The following is a 22,444-nucleotide window of genomic DNA, read 5'->3' as shown; positions in this document are numbered from 1 at the left end:
GTGTGTGTGTGTGTGTGTGTGTGTGTGTGGGAGGTGGGGTGGGGTTCCTGGTTTTTGAAAACTGAAATGGAAATGTTCCAGTTGAGACTTTCCTTTCAACATTTTTATTCAGAAAAAAATTCTACTAAACATTTCAAAAGACACAAAACCTGAATTTCCCTTTGAATATTTTCTCATGCATCTGAGTTTCTTATTTTTAGCCTGTGCTGATGGGCCCCTCCATCTGAGTCTGTAAGGACAGAGCAGCTGCTGTGATGTTGGATTTCGGGGAGTGTGCACAGAGCTCAAAAGACCATGCCAGGCCAGCAGATGATCACCTTATGTGACTCTGTACTCTCCATTACAGTGATTAACTTCAAGATGCTTGCTGCAGTGATTAGTGCATTCTAAGCAGCTCAGTTCAGCTTGGAGTAATTACCCAACAGCCTACGCATGTCTGAAAGCCCACGGTTCAGGCATTGCTGTTCGGAGGATATTAGCCAAAAACAAAGTGATCCAAAGAACTAGAAATGCCAACGCTATTGTGCTTTCTCTCTTTTCCTTCCTACTTCAGCAGATATCTTTTGGACTGTGCGGCTGAGAGAAGGCAGTCTGTTCAAGGAGACTGTGCAGCTTGATTTTGTGCTTCTCTCCACCTGTGAACACAGGACAAAGGGTCCGTCTAGTTGCACTGTGCTTATGCAAGAATGTTACTTTCAAGCCTGAGGGGCAACAAGAGGCTGTAATTGCTTAGGGGTCACACCTAGTTTATCATCCACAACTTATCATAGGAGAATCCCAGTGGTAAAAGGCACAACAAGATTCAGATGTATCCCTTAAGACAGCATGCTAGCCTAAGAAGTGTAGCCACCACATCAGGGCTATCTGTGGGTTTTACACAATGTCTTTTAAGCTGAGAACAGATGTTACATTTGTCCCTGGATAAATTGTGCCTGTGTTTGTTTCAGAACAAAAATATCCCAGGATTGGCATGTACACACATCACCCTTCTTATCAGGGTTTAGAGAGCAGCTAAATGTAGTACTGCTTTTCTACTATTGATTCAATGACACAGTTATTGAATCAATAGTAGAATCATTTATCCTGGGATAAATTGTTACTATCTCTTACCCAGGAAACTTTATTAGCATTGATCCTGGGACAGCGGGCGGGCATGCATGTCTGTTCACTTGCACTTTGTCCCAGGATAAAATGGTTTACCCTGGGATAAATGTGACATCTGTTTGCAGCTTTACACTGCTGTTTGTTCTGGTTTTCTTTTTGGTTTCAGCTTTTGTAGCTGCTTTTTTAATATAGGTGAAAGGTGGCAGCTTGGCAGCTCTGGAGACCTGTTGCCACAAAACTGGCACAGAAATGCCAGTTCCTGGTAACACATCAACCTGCTGACATACTGGGAGTGGAGGCCACTATTCAGGGTGAAAGTATAATCTGGTTTTCCTGAACAATCTGTCTGTTGCCTGTCTGCTATGGTTGTCAACATGAAGGCCAGTGGTGCTGATGGGCTGTGTGATGTGATGCTAGTTAGCTCAGAGCTGGAATGAGTCCATCAAACTTACTTCCCTGCATATGTCATTGTAAAAGCTTAGCAAATGCAAACTACCCCCCCATCTCCCTCCTCCACAAGCAAATGTTTTTATGTTCCAATCCCACAGAACCAAAGATTCACTCAGAGAAATGGCACTAACTCAGCATCACTCACAGCTCTTGTATATGGTTCAGCAATAGGCTGGGTTGGCAGCAGGGCTAGTTAGGGGTTATCTCAGCTTCATTGGAAGTTAGTTAGGGTCTGACTTTTTTTTTCTGACAGGCTAGGCATAATATTGCATATGCCTAACTTGTGAGTGCAGTTGCAATTGGGAAATTGCATGCTCAAAAAGTTAATTAGCTAATTCTGTACACATTGCATATACAAATAAGGCACACTGTGGTGAGTCTCAACTGCCTGGAAATCTGCCCCTCTGTTTATAACTCTAACCCTTTCCACAACAAAATTACTCATCTGTTGCATGCTCACCATAGCTAGGAGGGGCTGACTACTAGTTAAATCTGAATCCTCCAGTGTTGTTAGCATGGTCATTTTTGCTCATGACAGAAGTGTATCATTTCCCTCCCCTGGCCTCTTGTGGGCTAAGATCAAGTGTAGTTTGCTGCACTGGTCTGTTTCCTGGGTGTAGAAGACCTTGAATGGCATTGTGTAGTAGAGGGTGGAGAGCTGTCCACCCCTTGGACAGGTGGGCAGAACACCTTACAAGACACTACTATAATCTCCCAATGGGAGGATCTCAGCTACACGCCTATTTTATGGAAATGGAGGATTCCTCCCTAATTTGCTTCTTTGGTCTTTGCGCTAAGGGCAAGTGAGACTCAGGGGCATCTGAACTCTAAGACCTCTGGGCTTGGAGCCTTCACATAGGTTGCCTGTCATGTATTTGGGAGTATCTGAAGCCCCAGACTGAAGAGTCTGGGATGGAGGATGCTTGCTGGTGGCAGCACCAACTGGACTTGAATGACTGAGTTCTGCTCAGTTGATAGAGTTTGGAACTGATTTGGCCAATTCAGCCTGAGACAATTTTTTTTAATTCCCCCTCTGTGGTAAAGTAGCACAAGTTCCTGGGAATGGGAATATCAGTGCATATCAGTCTGTAAATGGACATCATTTGCAGCAGAGAGAACCCCTGCCCTGCAGAGCTCAAACAGCCTGAGCAGGTACGTTATAGGATGCCTTATGGACTGCTTTATGGACCAGGTGGCTTGTTCAGATTCCTGAAGGAGGATGTGAGGGGGTGCATATTGGTGGGCAGCTGGTTCTGAAGGGGAGGAAGTGGAGAACTGGATGAGTTGGAAAAGGGAACTGCTCAGATGATGGGATTGGGAAGAACCCCATGTTCATATTCTTGCCCACTTCCAATAGTCTCAGATCCTGAAATTCAGTCTTCCCATGCCTGTCATCCTGAACCTTGCCTAAGGTGACTCCAGCCTAATAGTATTTGCTCTTCTGGTCATGCTGGGCCTTGGGTTCAGATGGCTGCAGCCTGGTAGCAACTGTCCAGCAGTGCCCCCACCCCCTCCTGAAGAGACTTTTCCTGTGCCTTTGTTTGGCCTCATTGCTTTTCCTTTTCTTTCTTTCAGATGAGTAACAAAAGGTCGAATAGCTTCCGCCAAGCTATTCTGCAGGGGAACAGGAGGCTGTGCAGCAAGGCGCTGCTGGACGAGACAGGACTAAGCCTGTCCCAGCGCCTGATTCGACATGTTGCATATGAAACCCTGCCCCGTGAGATAGACCGAAAGTGGTACTATGACAGCTATACCTGCTGCCCTCCACCCTGGTTCATGATTGCCATCACCATTGTAGAGGCAAGTAAACCTACTGCACTGCTCCTGAAAACCAAGTGTTTCTGTCTCTCTCTCTCTTTCCCCCTCTCTCTCACACACATGCACACACTCACACACACGGCACCTGCCTCTCTGGACCAGAGGTTACTGCTAGTCCAGACCTCTGTGCTAGTTTGGTGATGTTCAGGGAAAGGGACTGGGAAGAAACAGGCGTGTTCTCTGTCTCCTGTGTCCTCATGTAAAAGAGAGGCTTTAAGCCCACATCTCCAGAAGTGGAAGCTTGGGGCATTTCCTCACTGTTTCCTACTACAGTTGTTGGCTTAGAACCTCAACAAGGCTATAAAGCTGTGCGTAAGCTAGTGGTCTATGGGTTTTGGCAGAGGATTGTACAATGATTCAGTCAGCTGGTTGGAAGACCTAGAATCTTGAGAGCTTTGGGTTCATATCCCTTCTGCTTTAGCTTCCTAGTTGGATAAAAATTAGTTTCTATATCATTTATTACACACATAGTGATCTTTTGCATAAGGACATAAAAATCTTAAGTTTTACATGGATGCTAAAAACTTCCCTAGCACTGTTCCTGAGGCTTCAGTGTCTGTCTTACTACTCTTCAATAAAAAGTGTCCCTGTCCCTCACCATGCATGGGTTGGTTTCCTTCTTTTCCCCCATGTGATAGCTACATTTCAGTGGCGATCAACTTTGGGATCTTTTTTAATGAAGGTTGTATATAAATCTGTGGGTTTCATTTGTTTTCTGAAGTTTTAAAATATTGTATCTTAATTAGACTTGGTTAGTCTGTGAAAACATGTATAGCTTGAAAAAAATAAAGTGGAGCTTGTTCAGGAGTACAGATCCAATTAGGTCTTATAGAAATTATAGTGAGCGTTATACTGAAAATCAGAGAGATGGAGTTTTGAAAATTTACTTAGTATAAAAATACTTTAAAAAATTCTTAATGCAGCCCCCATTCTTGGGATGACAGAAAGTGGACTCATTATTTGGAAAAGCTAAACTGATTAGCTGGTTGGTTTTATCACTCATCTACAAAGGAGACCTCAACTCAGCATATATACAATGCTCAAAGGTTCTATGAAATAATATGAACGGCTCTCACAAGAGTTGAAAAGGGACCAAACTGGAAATGTACGGAGCACCCTCAGCTCCACTGACTCCACTGACTTCAGGGGGCATTAATAGTGCCTGGTACATGGTAGAGAGTGGTTGAAAACACTGAAGTCATTAGAATGCAAGTTCCCCAGAGCAGAAACCTTGTGATCATAGACATTAGTAGTTTACTTGAGTGGATACAGTGTTTAACTGAGGAATCTCCCTGATCTTCTAGGTTGCCTTTTTTCTTTACAACGGAGTGGTGCTGGACAGATTTGTGCTGCAAGTCACCCATCCTTTATACCTAAAGAACTCACTGGTTTATCATCCTCAACTCCGTGCTCAGGCCTGGAGGTACCTAACCTACATATTCATGCATGCAGGGTAAGTATTGCACAGGCTTTGGAGACCCCCACAGCTGTTGAGAGAGAGAGAGAGAAAGAAACTGGATGATTTAGAACCTGATTTTTAAAAGTGATTTTTTTTGAATTGCAGATGAATGACCATGCAGTAAAACAAGCCAAACACCCTTGAGGGACATATTGAAGTAGTGGCTGCTGTTTCTTCATCTGTCCTGGAGGTGGGGTTGGAAGTGGTGATTAAATAGGTGGTGCTTTTCTTTTGAGTCAATAGTGAACTAATAACCTCCCACATACACATACCTCTCACTCCCCATCATCAGCAGCTCTGCCCAAGTAGACCTGGAAGAGTAGGAAGGGGAAAAAACATCTACTAACACACACACACGAATTTCACAAAGAACTGTGATGTGTTTGTTGGTAACAGGGTGTCAAAGGGTGCCCTGCCAAGTGGTTGCTTTGTCGGGACAACTCTGGGCTTGTCTGCTCTCTGAGAGAGTCCCTCAAAGGCAGCCTAGGGATGGCTTCTAGAGCCTGAAGGAGCCCAGGCTCCTTCTCACTATGAGATGCCAGCCTTTCTGTCTCTCACCTTCCCTGGTACTCTGTGACCCTGAATTTGAGAGTGCCTAATGACTTCTTTTTAAAATGAGAAAGTAGACTTCCTTCAGCCAGTAGGGTCTTTTGAATGGCTGGAAAGAACAAATGGATGTCCCTGCTTTGCTAGGGAATAACTTCCTGAGCTTGTAATTGGTCCTGGACACAAGATCTCACCCGGATATTTGGAATAAACATCATATGTAACACCCAAGATTAAATTCACTTGTCCTAAGGGCAGGCCAGAAAAAGAAAGAAGGAATTTTCATACCAATGTCTCCTGAGTGCTAAATACCTCCAGAAAAGGCCAGGTCCAAATATACCTCAGACCGAGGAGTGGGGAAGTTGGGAATGATGGAGGTAGAGGGGGGACACTTCTACTGGCCACAGATTTCACATGCAAAGTGTGAGGAGGAAGTATTTCGCTAACAGCAGCAAGTTACTCTGTGTAAACTATTGAGCAGCCACTAATTCTTCCTACTGTATACATACTTACCTTCTTTTTATATGCTTGCATGTCTGTTGTATAGCTTTTACCATCAGTCAGGATCACACATAGCTGTGGGATCCTTAAAAATGAAAGCTGGGGGATAATGTAAAATCATTTGCATTTATATTTCTCCTATGTTCATTGCAGCGTGGTTTTCTTATCCATAAAATATTTATTTTCTGCTTCAGCAAGCAGAAGTGTGGCATAATTCACACCCATTTGAAAAATTCTCAAGTTCTTTAATTACCAAGTTTATTCCACACCCATGCCTGGTTTCTGAGGGACGTGGTAGTGAAGACATAGTAGCTAATGTCTAACCTTTGTAAATATTCCAGATTTATCCCAGAGAGCCTTATTATTTCTTCAGTGGATTCTATATCATGTAGATACATAACCATCAAAATTATGCACAGTCCTACTTGCATCATAAACCCAGTAGTATTTTTTTTTATGAGGAAGTAGTATCAATAGTTAGATGGCTAAATGATCATTTATTGTCAGCTGATTTGTTACGTTCCTTCCCTACCAGAGAAACGGATACATTCTGAAAAGGGAATAATCTTTTTACTGTGGACTCATTATTCTCATCTCATTTTCAAAGGGCAGGTTAATATAATGGTGTGGAGACTATTGTTGTTATACTTCCTGCTGAGACTTTAAAATGGTAATTTGGACTCCTCCTTGATTTACTGCACTTGTAGGCCTTTCTGTGTGTGCTGGTGACAGTCAGAAGGTGTTGAAGAAGGCAGTTGCTAAGGCTGGCTTGCTGTGCTTTTAGAAAGATTCCAAAAATGTACTGTGTGTGCCTCAGTCCTGATGGAAAGAGCTTTATCAGAGGCCTGGGGGGCAGGCAAAGTTGTAAATTTTGCCCTTCATGCTTTCATGTTGATTATCTGGGGCCTGCCCATTCGTAACACTGCCATAACTAATGACTTGCATTGATTCTCAGCCCCGTTTGTTTGGTCCCAGAGAAGACTAAGACCCCAATAAATCAACCATATTGTCATTTCAAGAATGGCACTTTTGGAGCTGAAGAAAGCTAATTATGTTTTATTGGTGCTTCTAGAGTACAAAACCTCGGTACTCTTAGCTGGATAGGAAAGTGGGATGCACGGATCACTCCTGGAGATGTTTTTCATGAACAAGCTTGTAACGGAGCAACTGATACAGCTTTCAGGGCCCTCAACTAGAATCAGCTCTCACAAAGGCTGCTTTTTTAACAAAAAGGACACGTGCTTTGTTTGACATTTTCTACATTTTAGCTCCAAACCTCTATTTTTTCCTGTAAAATGAGGCCTCTGAGGGCACTGTGCTGGCCCCAGCAGCCTTATCTGAGGTTATGGGAGCCTTGGGGAGCTGCAGCCGCAGTGCTCCTGCAGCAGGGAGCCTGGACGGCAGCTGGAGTGCAACTCCGGCTAGCCTGGCTCCAGTTTTGGGCAGTGCACATGACTCTTTTTTTAGTGTGGATATTTTTGACCCTGAGATCTCCTGGGGCCAAGGAAACCCCCTGTGCTGCAAAGTAGCTGCACGGGAAATGCCTGCATGTGCAGTGTGTGGCACCACACACAGGTCTGCGGCGCCACATACCGCATATCTGCACTTGTCTGGACATGACCTAAGATGTTTTTATTCCTCTTTGCAATTCTCTGACCTTTGCTAGTCCCTCTTGAGTTCCTTGTACATCACTGAGCAGAGTGGATGTGAGAAAGAGACTGTGCCCAGTGGCCACACAATGCATAGAAAGGATGACAAGTGCAGTCAATTAGGAGCGGTAATTTTGAATAATGATATGTTGCAGGCTTTAAATAGAAGCATGGGAGTGCATAGATGGGAGCATTAATAGAGATCCTTAGAGATGAAAACAGGACTGTTGAGGCATTAGTCCATGTTACCCGTAAGGACAGGACTATGCCCTGTAACAGTTCTAGCTCTAATGCTTTGTCAGTCAAAATGTTCCAAAGGATGAAGCTGCCATGATATCCTTTGGGAGGCTATGCAGCAGCCAGGCTATTACCAACAGGGTTTTTTTTTCCTTATATTAAGAAAATGACAACAGGTGTAACATGAGGAAAGACCAAAAGAACTGAATATATATACTTCAAGCAAAGTGATGGGGAAGTTCATGAAGGCAGCGCTACTTCACTGTCAGGGCGGCTAGGGTCTGGAACCAACTTGCAAGACAAGTGGTGCTGGCTCCTGCTCTGGGGGTCTTTAAGACAAGGCTAGACGAACACCTTGCTTGGGGTCGTTTGACCCCAGTACTCTTTCCTGCCATGGCAGGGGGTTGGACTTGATGATCTGCTCAGGTCCCTTCCTACCCTACCAACTATGAAACTATGAAATAGTGAGGGCATCACCCTAAAGTGCACTAGCCACCCGCAGTGATACCACATATGGGCATTCTCATTCAACTCTGCATGCCCCCATGCAGGAAGGTCCTCTGCTTTGTAAGTCTATTAGGGCACTTTAGGGGCAGAGCAGGAGCATTCACTTACGAACTGAGTGTGCAGAAGAACTATTCAGCAACAGCCATTCTGAATTATTTCTCCATGGGGACAAGGCCCAAGGTTTTGGGAAGAGAATAACTGATTGGATGTTAGAACAGTATGAAGATGAGGGATAAAGCTGAGCTCTCAAGGAGCACACAGTACCATTGTTAAAGCTGTGGGATTGCCTTCAGGAACAGGGTGGATGCATAAATGTTTGTGGGATTAATTGAAATATGGAAAGCAATGTGGATGTGCTAAGTAGCATCCTAGCAGATGTAAGATCCCAACTTCTCTGAACTAATGACCAAACACAGCAGTTCTGTCCTTCACACCCAGAGCTGGTTAGGAGTCACACATGCTTCCTCAAGATTGTCAGTGTGCACAGCAGCTGGATTTTCTAGAGTTCAGCCATGTCCTACCTCTGATCCTAGCATATTTAGTAGGAGTTTCACTATTTACCAAAATAGGAGCAGAGTTCCAACAACACTCAGCATATTTGCAAATCCCCCCATGGCCTGACTGTATTCCCCAAGTGCAGATAAAGGCACTCAGCACAATCTCCATGGCCTCTTCCTGACCTTGTTACAAACGCATGAGGATGGGCCACCAAATGAGAGCTGTAGTGGGATGGCCTGAAGGTTATATAATGTGTTGCGTACCAGTCAGACAAAAGGGGGACAGCTGCATCCATCCTCCAGTTGCTTAGAAACCCCCTGTTAACCGAATATACAGAGCAGGGGGTTATTATCAAGCACTGAAAGCAGCAGATCGTGATTCCTGGCTCTGTGACTGTTTTACTGCATGGGCCTAAGCACTTAATTCTTTGCAAATTTTTCTTACAACTCTAAAAAGATGTAATACCCATGAATATTTGTAGAGCACTTTGAGGCCTTTGGCTGAAAGGACGTAAGATGCACAAAAGGTAATTAGTAGACATAATGGAGGTAACTTTCTCCAAGCATGTTGACTCTGAATCCCATGATTCCCGTAACAAGATTTTTTCCTAGCTTTCTATTTACTTCCACGCAGCAGCTATTTCTGATGTTATACATGCATCAATAGCTTCAATTATGTGTTGGCAATAATGAGGACTACACTAAACAGGACTTTGCTTAAAGGTGAAATCATTTTGCAGCATCTGTTTGGTACAATAAAACATGTTCAGGCAGGATATTTTATTCACCGTCTTTCTGTCAGCTGGTCTAGGGCTACAGAAGTTTGATCCTTGCAGTGCATAATTTGGCATCAAAAAGAGACTAAAGTAACTAAAATAACTGTGTTGAAATGCACTCCCTGAAATGGTTTGATTCAAATCACTGCAGGTTAATGTCTGAAGAATAGAAGAATAGGATGAGAACTCCCTAAGCTTTAGCAAAAGAAATTGTGGCTCTTTTAGTTCCAAGACATCTTCACATCATGGGTCGGCAAGTGGGGAGACAGAAAAGAATGCAACTGTTATTTTTCTTTGCCCCAGGATAGAACACCTTGGACTCAACGTTGTGCTTCAGCTTCTGGTTGGGGTTCCTCTCGAGATGGTGCATGGCGCACTGAGGATTGGCTTTGTCTATCTTGCTGGAGTTGTGGCAGGTAAGTGATATCAGCCTTGGATTATCACCCTCAACCTCATCAAAGCTTTGGGGCTTTCTGAAACAGGAGGAAAGATGCCCATTATTGATCTTTCCAGAGCAGGACAAAAGGTTCTTTACTCCCCATGCCAAAGACCATGCTTGGGATGATACTGGCCATTTAACCTTCCTATTGTAATCCTAGCAGTTAGATTACAGCATTGGAGACATCAATTTGCTGGTACGATAAAGTCCTTTTTTGGAAATAGCATCTTCAGGATGCCATATTTTGGGAAATGATATTACGCAGTTCTGGGAAAGTGCTAATGTGGGCAGCATGTAGGAAAGTGCCTCCCTGTTTCTGTTGCAGCAGTTCTTTCAGCAGCGATGGTAGCTTTCTGCTAGTTCTTCATTTACCTTAGAGGCATGTGCATTTCCAAATGAGAGGAGAAACCAGGCAACTCTGTCAAGGAACTGCAAAGCTTTCCATTTGTTTTTATTCCTTTTTTTTTAATTGGGTCAAATCCTGCAACTTATGTGGCCCTGGTGCCTTGAAAGAATTGCTAAGCCTCAGGAGAAACTCATGGGGCTTGAACTCCATGGACCATGGAAACCAAGGAAAATCATTTGCTCAAAGCCCCCAAAAGTCCCAAGCTTGTCCTGGCTCTGCTTGGGGCACAGACACATCGTAGCCTTGGTCCAGGTCTCCTTTCTTTGATGAAACACCTCAGCTGAGCCTTAAAGTTATCAGCACTTCCTAGGGTCTTTCTTTACTGCTGCAGAAAGATTCTGGTTGAAGCCCAAGCAGTAACATGCCAATAACCTGGGAATCGATTCAAGTGCATATCCTTGTGGACAGATTGATTTTTAGTTGTGCTGCATTGCTTTTATTTATGCCTGGCATTTGCAGCAGTTTGGAGGCAAAAGAAGTTAGCTGACAATAGATCAACATCTAATTAAAACAGGAGTCCACAAGAACATCTGAGATTCACAGCAGCACAGGGACAAAGATTGACTGGTTTAGTTCACGATTTATGGTGATTTTTTTTCAGTAACATAATTTAATTTTTTCCATAATGAACAGATAAAGCTGCTGTGAAATGTGCTGCACTGAGTGGTAATAAATCAAATGTTGCTCTTCAGTGGGTGAAGGTCCTGGGAGGAGGGAGGCAGAAAACGTAATAACTGGATTAGAAAGCTAGGAATAAGCATGGTGCAAATAAGTGTGCATTCAAGTGCAGAGGGAAAAACCACAAGCATACTTTGTGAGATGCAGTCCAGTGGCCATTGCAGGCAGTGCAATCTTGCCAGGGATTCCACTAAACACCAGAGCAAACCCAGTTGTTTCCAGTGTACAAGTTGTTTTCTTGCTGCTTCTGTTGCTGAGTCCTGGGCTGAGTCTGACCAGCTGCTACCCACAGAAAGGCAAAGGCTTTGAACACCCTAAAAGACTGGTTTTCAACTTTTTTGCCATAGTGGGCCAGAGTTGCAGCATTCCATGTGTTGTGGGCCGCACCCACACAACTTACTTCCTGTGTATTCATTTAAAAAACGTTTTAACAGGATGTCACGCAGGCCGCAGGTTGAGAACCACTGCACTTAAATCCTTTCAAACGTAAAGAGTAAAGCAACTTGAGTGGGGAGACCAGCCCACATTGTGCAGCCCAGGTGCTTGTGTGGGGGCCCTGGCTCAGACCCCAGTCGAGTTGCTGGCACACTTCTCACTCACTGAGTTACAGGTGGAACATTATTGCTCTCAGAACTGCTTCCATTAACAGGAGCAGAAAGGAGAGTACTTCTGCAGCCTTCCCCCTCCTCTCTAGCAGCTCAGAGCCTCCACAAATGCTTGAGGACCTGCAGGTTGTAGGCAGCTGGGCCTTTTTAACCTCCTCCCATCCACCTTGAATGCACACACCTCTTAGGGAGAGGGCACATCTTCTCAGTTCACCCCAGCTCCCACTGGATCTTATTTGTGTTTATTTGCACTTAATTTGTTCTCTGATTTCCCTTCACACATGCATGCTGCCCCCTCCAAGGCAAGCTTTCCATTCCTTGGCTGTGCCATGGGGCCGTGAAAGGCAGTGCTGAAAGTGAAGGGAAAGGATCCCTTTTATTACAGGACTTGGAAAAAGTTACCTCAAAAGCACATGGGAAGGAGAGCTGTACCCCAAATCCCTTTAGTACTAGATTTGGTTGGCCATTTAGTTGACAGCATTTGATTTAAAGCAAGTTCCCTATGCTTTGAAGTGCTCTTGGAGAGTAAGCAAAGTAGGGAGCATTAATGCAAGATAGCTCAGGGCTTGTAAACACATGGGGGCCATACATAAGATACACATGCATTCACACATGCCCCTTTCTTGGCTTTCATCAGAAGGGAGAGCTCATTATTTCTAATCCTCCTCTCTGCACTTTGCTTGACTCTGCTATTAGGACCTTCACATCCACAGAGAGAGTGAGATTAAAGGGGACTTTTCCAGTGCAGCTCCCAGGGATTTAACATGGTAAATCCCATTCTTTTCAATGGCTCCTCATTAACTTCTCCCTTAGAGCTGCAGTGGACGAGCTGAGCTGCGTAAGAGCCTGAGAAGGTAGTGACCCTTTCCCCCGGAGGGGTGTTCTTTAGGCTGCCAAAACTGCAGAGGCATCAGCTCCTTCATTGAGGGTATGCTAAGATTTGCAGTTAAAACATGACCAAAGATATGCTAAGATTTGCAGTTAAAACATAACAAAGAGGTAGGACAAGTTCAACCGAAAACTCCCAGGACCCTGTGCACTCGTCTGCTTCTGTACCAGTACAGATGTGCAGGCACGTGACTATGGTAGAAGTAGAGGTGATGTGAATCTCCCAAAATGAAGAATATGGGACAGAAACCTAGATGGATAAAATTCCAGGACAAAATCATCACTTGCCTTGTACACCTGACAGGGGAGTAAAGGGACATAAAGATCCTGTTTTTCATAGCCCACCCCGGGCAGTGATCACAACTTGCACTGCCATGCATGGGGAGAGCCATCTCTGTGAGACAGCTACTCCTCTTCCCACCTAGGAGGAAGGAACTAAGCTCAGCCTGGACTCTACCCTTCCCACCTCTTGTGTACTGGACAGTTTAGCTGAGCCAGCAGAGCAGAGATGTCACCTCCAAATAGCTTATGGACTGGGTTGTGATCGGAGGCCAATCAGTGTGCTTAGGGACATGCAGCAGCAATGCAGGCTCAAAATCATTGTTATGGGGGAAGGGGTGACTGGGAAATTAATTCAGACTGAATCATGACCCATTGCCTGGTCTAGCTCGGGGCAGCACAACGATGGCTGCTGAGTTTCTGGATAAGCTATTTATTTTATTGTGCTTGCATACCGCAGACCCATGCCTACTCCTCTGGCCTGCTAGGAGTACCTCTTGCCTGATACATTAGGTGGGAGCTGGGTCTGTGGGTAGCCGTCTTCAAACTAGGCACCTAGGGTTGTTTTTACACATGCTCTGCAGACTGGGTGGAGGAAGTGGGGTGCTTTAGAGCAACTCCAAGAGCCGCTCTACTTACAGTGCCCGGACCATCTTGGGTATCAGTGTCCCCATGATTTAAAATGGCGGCGGGGGCACTTTATCTAAAACTCGTTGAACAAGCTTTAGTTCAAGCACCCCCACTGCCATTCTGAAGTGTGGGGACACACATACGCAAGATGCAGAGACTGGCTGGAGCATGGTAATTACCATGCTCCAGCAGACTCAATGGATTACAGCATGTTAGAGCAGCCTCCGGGCTTGTGTACAGGCACCCTAGGTGCCCAAATCTCACGGGCAGTCAGTGGAAGGGAGGCCCCCATTTGCCCGTCACATATGAACTTTGGAAAATACCCTGCCTGTACAGCTCCTAGCACAATGTAGCACTGACATTTGACTGGCCTTCAGCGAAGCCTTGTATTAGCTGAGTAAGTAGAAAAGCTATAGAAGTTGATTAGAAGCTTTTGTCCTGCTCAGGACTCTTCTGCTTTCTGCTGTTTCGTGGTTTTCCCCTGTCCTCTAGACATGGTCATCTCTATTAGCTCCGCTCCATGTTGCAGGCTCTTGCCAGTTCTCTCTCTTCATCTCTGCAATTACTGTCCAAAATTCAGCATGAAAGGAGCTTTGTAACTTGACCCAGCCAGACTCTAACTGGGAGGCTGAGCACAGGAGTCCTCAACTCCAGCCCCAAGACCTGCCTTGTCAGATGGGTCCTGACTCCACAATGTTGAGCATCACCTGAACATTTAAGGAGCCTCAGAACTGACTAGGGTTTGGCCTTAACTCAGCTAAGGCAGGTCTGCCTTAAGCACTGTTAGACTAGTTAACCTACTAAGGTCACTTTCAGCCCTATTTGTCTCGATGATTGGATGACTACAAGCTAGCATACCTAGATAAGGTTAATCTTGTTAGCAAAGATACCAGAAGTGATGGAGTTGCCACAGCGTGGGCTTTAGGGGCCACAGCACAGTTCTCCAGGTGGCCCAAGTATGAACTCTGGATCCTGGCACATGCTGAAGCCCAGGCCACCATGGCCCATGCTAGCAAGGTGAAGATAGCTCAGCTCTGCTGGTACATGCTGCAGTTGTACCTTCATTTGGCAGAAATGCCCTTTGTCTTCATTTCCTTCTCAGTGCAGGGGAAGTTGTAGTTATTCCCCCTTATCAAGATGCTAAGGACTAGTTGGGTCATAGCAGCAAAAGGTTGTGTCCCAGCCTTAGCAAGGATCCCCCCTCACAGGTGTCAGCTTCCCATCAGGTGTAGAAGTGTCGCTATCTGACACAAACATCTCCTTACTTACCAAGCAAAGAACAATCTTGATTTTTCAGAGGGTTTTGTCACAGACCTTAATGGAAAAATCAAACTGCATTGGCTCTGAAGTTCAGTAAGAGCTCCAGCAAGTTCATGTTTTGGTACGTGCTTACTGAAACTAGAGCATAGCTGAATAACCTGCCCAAGTGGGGCCACCAGGGAAACAGCAGGCCACAACACCATTAATGAGAGAAGAAAGCTATTAGGAGAAGATAGTTTAAGCAACTGGCAGCCAGCCCTTGCTGTTCTCCAGCATGTCCCATCATTGCTAGACAAGGCCAGCATAGGCCTGGTACCCATGGGTGTTATATAAAAGTGTTGGGAGGGGATTTCCATTCCATGCATCACCTGTTAAGATGCAACTGGTACAGCTACATGCTTCTGCAGTGATACAAGTGAAGTAAATCCCCGTAATACAGCAGGGATGATGTTGCAGTGGTTTCTCTGTTCACGTATTCTTATAGGATCCTGCATCATAACGGCTTAATGTGGTAGCATTTGCTATGGATGCAAGTTGTTACGCCTGCCTGTACCTTGAGTCACGCTTGCCTTAATCATACTTATTGCTTTTTTTTCTGTGGCCCTCTAGCCATTTTTACAAGGTAAGCATGCATCATTTGCAAGGCAGGGAGGAGAGATGCTCACAATGACTTAGCAGGAAAGCTGTGAATAGAACTCTTTTGACTTCCAAACTGTGCCCTAATCACAAAGGCTAGGGAAAGATAAACACAAGTTTAAGTGATCAGAAACTGGTTTAAACGTGGAACAGAATAGAAGTTCAGTGCATGTAAACCAGTTTCAAAATGGCTGAAAACAGTTTGAGATAAACCTGGTTGAATGTAGAATCAGACTTAATTGAGGTCAGACTGGTTTATGGAACATCTGTCCCAGACCGTTCCTGATTTAAGTTAAATCAGAGTCCTCCAGCATCCCAATATGGTCTGTATCGCTGGGCTTGCCTGGGTTGTGCTGTCTGCCCCAGCAGAGCAGGGCTGCCCCACTCGTCTGCTCTCTAGCTGGAGCAGGGGTGGGGGCATGGCCAGATTCTGGACCAAAAGCAAAGGGGGCAGGGAAGGGGTTTATTCCCCCCTCCCTCCCCTGTCCCATTGGCATGGACCTGAGCACAGCAGCCCATGTCAGGGTTGCTGCCCCCTTGCTGCTCCAGCAGCAGGGGCAGGGATGTGTCCAGACACCGGCCAGCATGGCCCCCTAAGGCAAAGATGGCAGGGAGGGGGTTTATTCCCTCCTCCCTCCCCGCACCCATTGGGGCCCCAGCCAGGGTCTATCTGGCCAGGGCAGAGCAGCCCTGTCAGGCATTCCCACCTGGGGGAGGAATAAACCCCCTCCCTGCCCCATTGAATCAGGGGGCCATGGTGGCCAGCATCTGGCCATGCCCCTGCCCCTGTTGCTGCAGCAGTGGTGGGTATGGGAGACCCTGACGCAGGGTGCTCCACCCCGGCCAGGCAGACCCTGGCTTGTGTCCATGCCAGTGGGACAGAGGAGGGAGGGGGGAATGAAACCCACCTCTGTCTCCATTCACTTCACACTGCTCCTGGGGTTGGCCATGCCCCCCACTGCTTGAGTGATGAGGGCAGAAGTGGGACATGCCTGGCAGGGGCTGCTTCCCCCTCCAGGCAGACCCCAGCTGGGGTCCCTGCAGGCCAGGGTGGGGGTTTAAACCCCTTCCCAATCATGCTCAGCCTGGCAGGGCCTTGCCATGCCCCACCTCAGCACAGCTTCCCTGCAGCCCAGGGCTCACTCTAGCACCACCCAGCTTCTAGCCTGAGCCACTGCAGGCATGTGCCTGCATTTCCGGAATCAAAAGTGAATGTCTGTTCACTTGCAAATTGGTTCAATCAACACAAGTTAGACTAACCTGCAAAGATGGAATCAATTCAGGCTCAGCCTTTTTGAATGTCTGAACTTAGCTGAAATCTTACTGGGTCCCAGAAGCATTTGTGTGTGCAACTAATCCTTCCTGTTGTCTTCTGGGTTTAATCTCTTTCATGCACCCTGCTGTGCTGCCCCCAGGTTATTTGTGGCTTGCATTGCTCCCTTGTTGTCCCAAGTAATGGGCTCGGCTTTGATTAAATCAGAACCCACTGATAAGCCACATGTCCCCAGTTCCTCCTAGTTGTACAAATGCTTGTCTTGCCAGGATTAAAATCATTTTCACTTTTTTTTTTGCCTCTGGGGGTACATTTATCTGAAGCTTGCTTGCTGCTCCCATCCCAGGTGTGAATTCCTTTTGCTGTTCACGTTTTGATGCATTGCTGCCTGATGTTATATTAGTTGGGCTTTTATTTTATTTTTTTTCCTGGGGGTTCAAATATATTTGATTGCAGTTTTAAAGCAGACATAAAAGAATTGATCAGTCACTTTGCTGGCAGTGCTGCAAGGCTAATTTAGCTTCTTTATTCAATTTACTTTCCCCCCAATGTTGCTGAGCTGCAGCAGTTAATACAGAGCAGGCTAGGGCAGTGAAGAGGATTTGTATTCAGGAAGAGTTTGCAATAAACCCTTTGCTTCTTCCAAGGTTCCCTGGCGGTATCAGTAGCTGACATGACTGCACCGGTGGTGGGTTCCTCTGGAGGGGTTTATGCGCTCATTTCTGCCCATCTGGCTAACATTGTAATGGTGAGTACCAGAAAAATGGTCAAGCCTATATGAAAGTGAATGGATTCTGAGAGACTAGATGACTCTAAAAACTGGAAATGGGGGCTTTCATGGTGAAGCCAGCAGTGTAAATTCAGCCTCAGTGAAGCGTGACATGGGGTCACCTTCTGAAGTTCCCTAAGTGGGCTTTGTGAAGTGGTATTACTCCACTCCCACACCGAAGCAGGCAACACCCAGTCCCCTAATTGCGAGCCTCTGAGAAACAGCCAAGGATGTGACTGCCCCATGGAGACTGAGCTACTGTCCTGCTCCTAGAGATTGCCCCTCCATATCAGGGTCAAGCCATGTTGGTGGGGTATAGACAGTGAACATGGGAATGCTGTAGTGCTGCTGTCCTTTTTGGTGGTCTCCACTTTCCAGAACTGTCCATGAGGCACCTTCAGCCCCTCCTGCACATTTGTATTCATGACTTTACCCAGCTCAGCGTCTCTGGGTCTGGATCCTCCAGTTTTCAAACTTCCCCTTCTTTTTTTTGAATAGTGAAGCATCAAATAGCACAAGAGCCAGGAAGAACCACAGGGGCCTGCAGCCTCAACCCCTTCAAATTCTATCTCCTCTTGCCCACGGGGTGGGGTGGCCACTGCAAGACCCTTCTCCAGCGGCAGACAGACATATTCCACCCTACAAGCCTTTTCCTTTCATGCCTACAGCCCTAAGCCTTGCCTTGGTCACGCCCACACAGCTGCACTATGTCAGTCTGCTCTGCTCTCTCTTGTTCCGTTCTAAGCCATCTGACTGCAGGTCTGTGTGCACCTTGCTGTCTTTTCATGTACCATGTTTGAACTAATCTGCTGAGGAAGGGTTGAATTGCTCCCAGGGACTTGTCATGGAGACTTGCCTCTCGTCCCTGCTCTAGCCTACATGCTTTGCAGTCAGTCCAGATTTAGGATTCCTGTGGGAGACTGACCGATTGCTCTCACCACACAGACTAAAAGGGTGCCAGAATCAAGCTGAGGCTTTCCAAGGGGGGCCTGGAATTGTAGTTTAGGTGTGTAGCTGTTCTAGGCATTTTGCAAAACTCAGCCTCAGACCTCACCCTGGATAATATCAGTGGTATAACAGTTTGCAATGCAGTAGCATCTGACCATTACAAAGTACTTTAAAGGCCAGTAAATATTGCCATCCACATTTAGTATCTTGGGATGTAAGACACAGAAACTAAGTGACTTGCCTGATTCACACAGCAAAATATTAGCAGGGCCAGGAATAAAACCCAGTATCCTTGACTGGATGCCCCATAGTCTAACCACTAGGGAAAACTTTTTTGCTAGTCATTGGGTTTTCCTCTGCACTCATGCTTCTGTGCCACACTTCAGACCAGCATTGTGAATGCTGCAGATAAGCCCTGTAGAAGTGATGATAATCCAATGCGCTCTGGGATTTGATTAGGGAGCACAATGGAGCCAGCAGGTCTGTTGTGTAGGCACTGAAGAAGGCAGGAGGGTATTTTGGACTTAGGTCAAGCTTAGAAAGAAGACTGTGTCTTTTAGATAGAGAAGCAACTCGCAGACTACAGCCCTCCCAAGCCAACACTGATACAGGCAGCCTTAGGAAACTGCTAGAAATGGGGCTGAGCAGAGATGACCTCCAGTTTTCTTGTGATGTCATTCAAGGTATGAACAGGCTGGATAATACTGGCAAAATGCTGGCCTGTGTAATTTAGATGGGTAGAGAAGGCAGCTTCAGAGCAGGAGGCAACCAGAGCCTCTTTTGTTAGAGAGTACCATCTGGCACTTGCTCTTTGGAAACTTGGGATCAGCAGAGATGAGCTGGGTGCTCATCTAAATCCAGCTTGAGCTGGACATATTTTGTCCAATTCATAATCCACTCAACTGCCAGTGGTTCAAAGGACCAGCTGTGACCTGCATGTTAGCAGATTCATGCACTGTTAAGACCATGAAAAAGGAGCAGAGAGAGATTCCAATGGGAAAGCACCTAATGCCAGTGTAGGGCACCTGCCTGGGCACTGGGCAACCTCTCTTGTACTAGGTACATTGACTGCACAGCATCACAGTTATATGGTTTCTTAAAATTGAATTCTCTTAGGGGCGAACAGAGGTCTGTGTTAAGGGAAAAGGCTCCATAGGGCAGAGATAGGGGAGGATTTATAATGGTTTGACCACTGGGTATCTGGGCTTTACGTATGTGCCTCAGGTCAAGAAGTACATGGCTTGGGGATGGAGACCATTCACTTTGGATGCAGGATACTTTGGGAAGATGTGCTGCCAATCTGTCTGGTCACAACGGGCTTCCTGCAGGAGCGCTGAGCTCTCTACTTCCTTCACAACATTCCGTGTGTTCTTCCTGAGCTCTTCTTAAGCATGCAATAGCCAAGGAAGGAGGGTCCTCCCACAAACTGGCCCGTGCCTGAGTTTCCAAGATGGTAATGGTTGCTGTGGCCCCTGCTTGGGGCAAAGGGTTTGCAGTTGGAGCTCAGGTGCAAAGAAGTTGTATTTTATCCTAGCGATTGCTTTATTGACATCTTGGTCTTTACTAATATTGTGGAGAATTTACATTTTCATGAGATTGATTCACACCTTCTGTCCTTTTCTATGGTCCCAATCAATTGGCTTCTCCTTGCTGTCAAGCTGCCATCTAATAATTAAGGGCCTAATTCTATGAGATGCTGAAGCACCTCACACTCTAATTAATTTCTATGGGACATGAGTCTCCTGAGTCCCACACAGAAGCATGCTTCTGGTAGGACCCTGTACGTCTTACACTGGCTTCTGCACCTGTGGTCCTTGCCGAGGGCAGTATCCCTATGCAAATACAGGGATTTGTACCTACAGGAACTGAGCCCCAACAATGCGCCTCCCTAATTCTGGGCCTTAATTCTGTGACTCCCCAGGGCTTCATGGTTGTCCCTGCGAGCTCTCTTCAAGGACAGAACTGAGTAGAGAACCCAGATCCTCTTGTGCCATAAACACAGGGCCCCATTCTTCCTGAGCAAAAGGGAGGTCATTATAGACATGTGACACAGTTGGGCAGTCCTGCATCCAACCAGTTGACAATAGCAGTGCATATACACAGCAGTGAGGCCATTCATTTTGGCTGGTGTGTTCGGGTTTCATAGTGTCACATAATGGTCTAGCCTTTTACCTATCAGCATTCTCCTCTAAATGTATTTAGCAATTGATTATTAATAAACTGAAAGCCAGCCTTGGCCTCTTCCTCCTCATCTGAACTGACCTTTAAGAATTTTCCTTACAGACTTATTTCTAATGGTTTTCCTTTGCTTCCCCCTCACCCCCTTTGCTCACTTAATATTCACATGAGAAGCTCTTACATAATGAAAAAGATGCTGTTCATTTGCCACTCCATCGAGTCCATTGACAGGGCTCATCTTTTTGCACAGGTGCTTGGTGTGGGGGGTGCAATTTGGGAAAAGAGTGTCATCTGAATCTTCCCTTTCCCTTGTGCCTTCTGGTAGCCAAAGGAAATGAAAAAGCCCTTGCTTGTACAAAGAAATATTCCAGGAAATAAATACGTAAAATAACCAGTAGGAGAAAGCAATAAAGCGTTTCACCCTAAGGATAATAATGGGGGAAAAAAGTCAACAAAGCTACATGGAAATGAGGAGTGAAGGAAGAAACGCAGTATTAGTCAGCATGCATTCAGAGCCTTCTGACTGGGTTGGCGGTCTCTGTGGAATGAGAAAATGAGTTACTTTATTTTGTACAGATTACATTCTTGCAGCTGCTGAAGTGATTTGTAGACAGATCTCACATAAAACTTAAATATATATTTATAATGTATACCATAAAATATTCCTTCAACGGATTGCAGTCAGAGTTGGAGAGCATCTGGTGTTGGAATGTGATTCTACAAGTATTTCTTTCTCCTATGCAGATTATTTATTCTTTTATATTAGTTTGGCTGTAGACAGCTGCTTTGAAACCTCTTAAAGTCTGCTAACTCATACTATTTTCTTCAAGGGGAAATCCCTGAAAACAAATCTGACATCAAGTGATTAATATCAATAGTTATTCTAAGGGGATGTCTACACGTGATGTTACATTGCCGTAGCCGCAACACAGTACTACGACGAAGCGTCCCCGGGCTTCTACACGTGACCGGCAGTGACTTTGCCATAGTGATGCACTTCTCCTGTACAGTGTGCTGCTACGGCAAAGTAGCTGCTAAAGTAACCGTGCACCGCGTGTACAGCACAGTATGGGCTGTTACTGCGCCGTGATTTAGTACTTCCTAAATCACAGCGCAGTTACAGAATTGCCATTGCAACATGTATAGATGTGCCCTGAGTACTTCCAAATTTTTAGTTTTGAAATTGACCTATGTTAAAAGAAAAACAGGTTAAACAGAAGTTTTAAATAACTTCCAAATTAAACAACATATTTTGGGTTGACCCCAAACAAATTTTGGTTAGTTTTATTATGACACTGAAAAATTTCTGTTTGGGTTCTGCCAAAAATGTATTTGTCCTTTTCTGGGGGACTGTAGTCTTCACCAAGCTCTAGTCCTCCCTTCAGTTTTCTATCCCGACTGCTCTTTTCTCTCTCCTTGCTTCCAGTTTTGTACCTTTTGCTTCATATCATTGGAATAGCCTCTCAGTAATAGGGAAACAGCCGCTCATAAGAAGTAATGTTTTGAAAATCCTGTACAGTGCTAACATCCATATGCTATTGCCCTAGCCCTTGTTTTCTGCCTTGTACTATAATAATCTGTGCCATTATACCATAGGCTCTTGAATGCACTCATTTGATTTTTCTATATACTGTGTGTTTCTGCAGTACGGAAATGGCATAATGATCGACTCTGAAAACAGGTGAGGTAGATCTAGACTCCCCCTTGTGAAGTCATTTATTCATGGTTACTTGGATATGCACTCACTGAACTCACTGCAAATTAGTACATGCTTTATGGCAGGTCTGGAACATCCAGATGTATAGGGTACATTCAGCAGCCTCGGGAAAGCACATGAACCCCCAGGGCTTGAGTGTGCTAAGAAATTTGTGGTATTAGTATATGAATCCTACAAATCAACTACAACCAGCT

General features: G+C 45.5%; 1 protein-coding gene across 1 annotated transcript in view; it reads left to right on the top strand.

Moving 5' to 3' along the window:
- Window positions 1-22,444, top strand: part of RHBDL3 (rhomboid like 3) — a 118,237-nt gene that overhangs the window by 83,253 nt on the left and 12,540 nt on the right. The window contains exons 4-7 of the mRNA XM_019516871.1: window positions 3,130-3,354; window positions 4,677-4,825; window positions 9,848-9,960; window positions 17,286-17,386. Of these exons, the coding sequence (XP_019372416.1) occupies window positions 3,130-3,354; window positions 4,677-4,825; window positions 9,848-9,960; window positions 17,286-17,386 (588 nt within the window). The remainder of the gene's footprint in view (window positions 1-3,129; window positions 3,355-4,676; window positions 4,826-9,847; window positions 9,961-17,285; window positions 17,387-22,444) is intronic.

Source organism: Gavialis gangeticus, unplaced genomic scaffold (assembly GCF_001723915.1).
Source record: "Gavialis gangeticus isolate Ggan-Ray unplaced genomic scaffold, GavGan_comp1, whole genome shotgun sequence".
Classification (NCBI taxonomy): Eukaryota; Metazoa; Chordata; order Crocodylia; family Gavialidae; genus Gavialis; species Gavialis gangeticus.
The sequence above is the reverse complement of the archived record's forward strand: the minus strand, read 5'-3'. Positions and strand labels throughout refer to the sequence as shown.